Source organism: Hydra vulgaris, chromosome 13, assembly GCF_038396675.1.
Source record: "Hydra vulgaris chromosome 13, alternate assembly HydraT2T_AEP".
Lineage (NCBI taxonomy): Eukaryota > Metazoa > Cnidaria > Hydrozoa > Anthoathecata > Hydridae > Hydra > Hydra vulgaris.
In genome coordinates this window covers 27,985,899-27,988,920 of record NC_088932.1, presented here as the reverse complement: position 1 = coordinate 27,988,920, position 3,022 = coordinate 27,985,899, and the positions used below count along the sequence as shown (strand labels likewise).

General features: G+C 23.1%; 1 protein-coding gene across 1 annotated transcript; it reads right to left on the bottom strand.

Annotated features, from left to right (window-relative positions):
• Positions 1 to 1,763: 1,763 nt before the first annotated feature.
• Positions 1,764 to 2,822, bottom strand: LOC136089774 (putative nuclease HARBI1). The gene has a single exon (XM_065815861.1). The coding sequence runs from the start codon at positions 2,820 to 2,822 to the stop codon at positions 1,764 to 1,766; it is 1,059 nt and encodes a 352-aa protein (XP_065671933.1).
• Between the last annotated feature and the right edge of the window lie 200 nt (positions 2,823 to 3,022).

Genomic DNA, 3,022 nt, shown 5'->3' with positions numbered 1-3,022 from the left:
TTTATTCATTTAATTACATAATATATATATATATATATATATATATATATATATATATATATATATATATATATATATATATATATATATATATTTAAACAACTTTAAAAAGTATTCTACACAATAGAGTGCTCAATGTTCTTAAAAGAACAGAGCAATTATATATTAGTAGAAAATCACTTAACTAAATTTTTTTCCATTTGACACTGTGTTTCATCAACAAAGATTCATCAGAAACGCCTTCTGAAAATGCATTGTAGATTTTTTTCATGTTTTTGTCAAAAAAAATTTTCAAGGTATTTTTAACAAAAAAATGATAACTATTTTTGAAATTTTTATAAAGTTTCGCTTCTTTTGAGACCCAACATGACATACTTTTGAAAAACTTTTTTTCCTTCTGTTTAGGGTCTTGTTGCAAGTTTCAGACTTGAGGTGGCCCCCCTAAATCTCATTCAATTTTGAAAAAATTTAACAGGGTGTTTTGTGAGAACCAATAGAAAGTTTTAAGAATAGGGACAGATCAATTTTTGAATGTATGGGGCGTTGGATGCACCCTAATATATATATATATATATATATATATATATATATATATATATATATATATATATATATATATATATATATATATATATATATATATATATATATATATATATATATATATATATGTATATATATATATATATATATATATATATATATATATATATATATATATATATATATGTATATATATATATATGTATATATATATATATATATATATATGTATATATATGTATATATATATATATATATATATGTATATATATATATATATATATATATATATATATATATATATATATATTTATATATGGCATAGCTTATAAGCTTATAAGTTAAAATTTATATAAATGTGTCATGTAAAGTATATGTTAAATGGCAAAGCTTATACATTCTCTTACTTTATTTTATATAATAGATTAAGAGATTAGATAAGCTATGCGATTTAACATATATTGCTTATATATTCATATATATATATATATATATATATATATATATATATATATATACATATATATATATATATATATATATATATATATATATATATATATATATATATGTGTGTGTATATATATATGTGTGTATATATATATGTGTGTATATATATATATATATTTATATATATATATGTATATATATATGTATATTTATATGTATATATATATATGTATATATATATATATATATATATATATATATATATATATATATATATATATATATATATATATATATATATAATTAGTAAAAAACACTTATCTAACTTTTATCTTCGACTTGTTGATCCAGCAATGGTGAAACTTGAAAGTTTCACCATTGCTGGATCATCAGGAAGAGTCATATACATATATATATATATATATATATATATATATATATATATATATATATATATATATATATGTATATATATATATATGTATATATATATATATATATATGTATATATCTATGTATATGTATATATATATATATATATATATATATTTATATATATATATATATATATATGTATGTATATATATATATATATATATATATATATATATATATATATATATATATATATATATATATATATATATATATATATATATACTCTATGTATATATATGTGTGTGTGTTTGTGTGTGTGTGTGTGTGCATTATATAAAAAGGAAAGACAAGTTTATCCTTGATCATATGTATTTTGAGTACGGGAAACCATGTCATATTGCCATGGAACCTGACCTTGAGGAATTAAAGAAGTCTCGAAATAATTCTCTTACTGCTTTTGCATCACGAGAATAATTATTTGAGCCTAATTGTTTTTGTAAAGTTGTTATCCCTTGGTAATCTGAAACATTGCTTCGCCATTCTCCAGCTAGCAAACCAGAGGATGTTTCACAATCCACAAATCCTAAAGGGCAATATTGATTTAAAGGTTCAAACTGACGACCATGCATAAGGTAGTTATGCAGAGCAGTTGCAGCTTTAGTAACATTAATTACAGTTTTTTCGTTTGCAATAATTGGTTTGCGAAAAATTCTGCATCTTGCTGCCAGAATCCCAAAAGTATTTTCTATTATTCTACGAGCACGTGACAATCTATAATTATATATTCTTTTTTTTAAAGACAATATTTCCTTAGGATATAGTTTCATTAAATAGAGAGGAAATGCCTCATCTCCAATAAGAACGTAGGGCAGTTTTACATTTGAACCATTTGGTTTTTTAGGTTCTGGGATATGCAATAAGTTTGATTCAAAAGCAATTCCTATTTTACTATTTTTGAATACAACACTATCACTGTTTCTACCAGTATCACCAATGTCAATAAGTGTGAATTCATAGTTTACATTGCAAATAGCCATCAAAACAATTGAGTGAGATTTTTTGTAATTAAAGTAGAATGACCCTGATCTTGAAGGGGTTTGCATAACAATATGTTTCCCATCAATAGCCCCTATGCAATTGAAGAAGTTCCATTTCTTCTCAAACTCGTTTGCTATAGCTTTCCATTCATCTTCGCTTCTTGGATAGCTAATATATTCTTTAGCCAGCAAAATAGTCCATATAGCAATACAGGTTTCGTTTATTATTCTTCCGACGGAAGTCGGACTTATTCGAAACATACCAGCTAAATCTATTTGTGAAGTGCCTCCAAAAATGTATCTCAAAGTGACCTTTAATCTTTCACTAGCTCCAATTGTTTCACGTCTGAGAGAAGATTTTGTAATCGCTGGTGCAATTAAGCTTAACAAATGTTCATACTTTGTAGGTGTCATTCTAAAAAACTTAAAAAAGTATTCGTGATCAAAAAGCTGCATATCTGTTATAAATAAACTGAATGCTCCTTTTGTTTTTCTTCCTCTAAACAATTTTCTGACCCACATACTTTTTTTATACTTTTGCCTTCTTTTGATTTTTAAATAATACAGTAATAACAAATATAAAATTTTCCTGCTAAGAATCGATAACGCCGCCA

Coding starts and splice junctions, on each gene's coding strand:
- LOC136089774 (XM_065815861.1), bottom strand. CDS start 2,822: ATGACACCTACAAAGTATGAACATTTGTTAAGCTTAATTGCACCAGCG.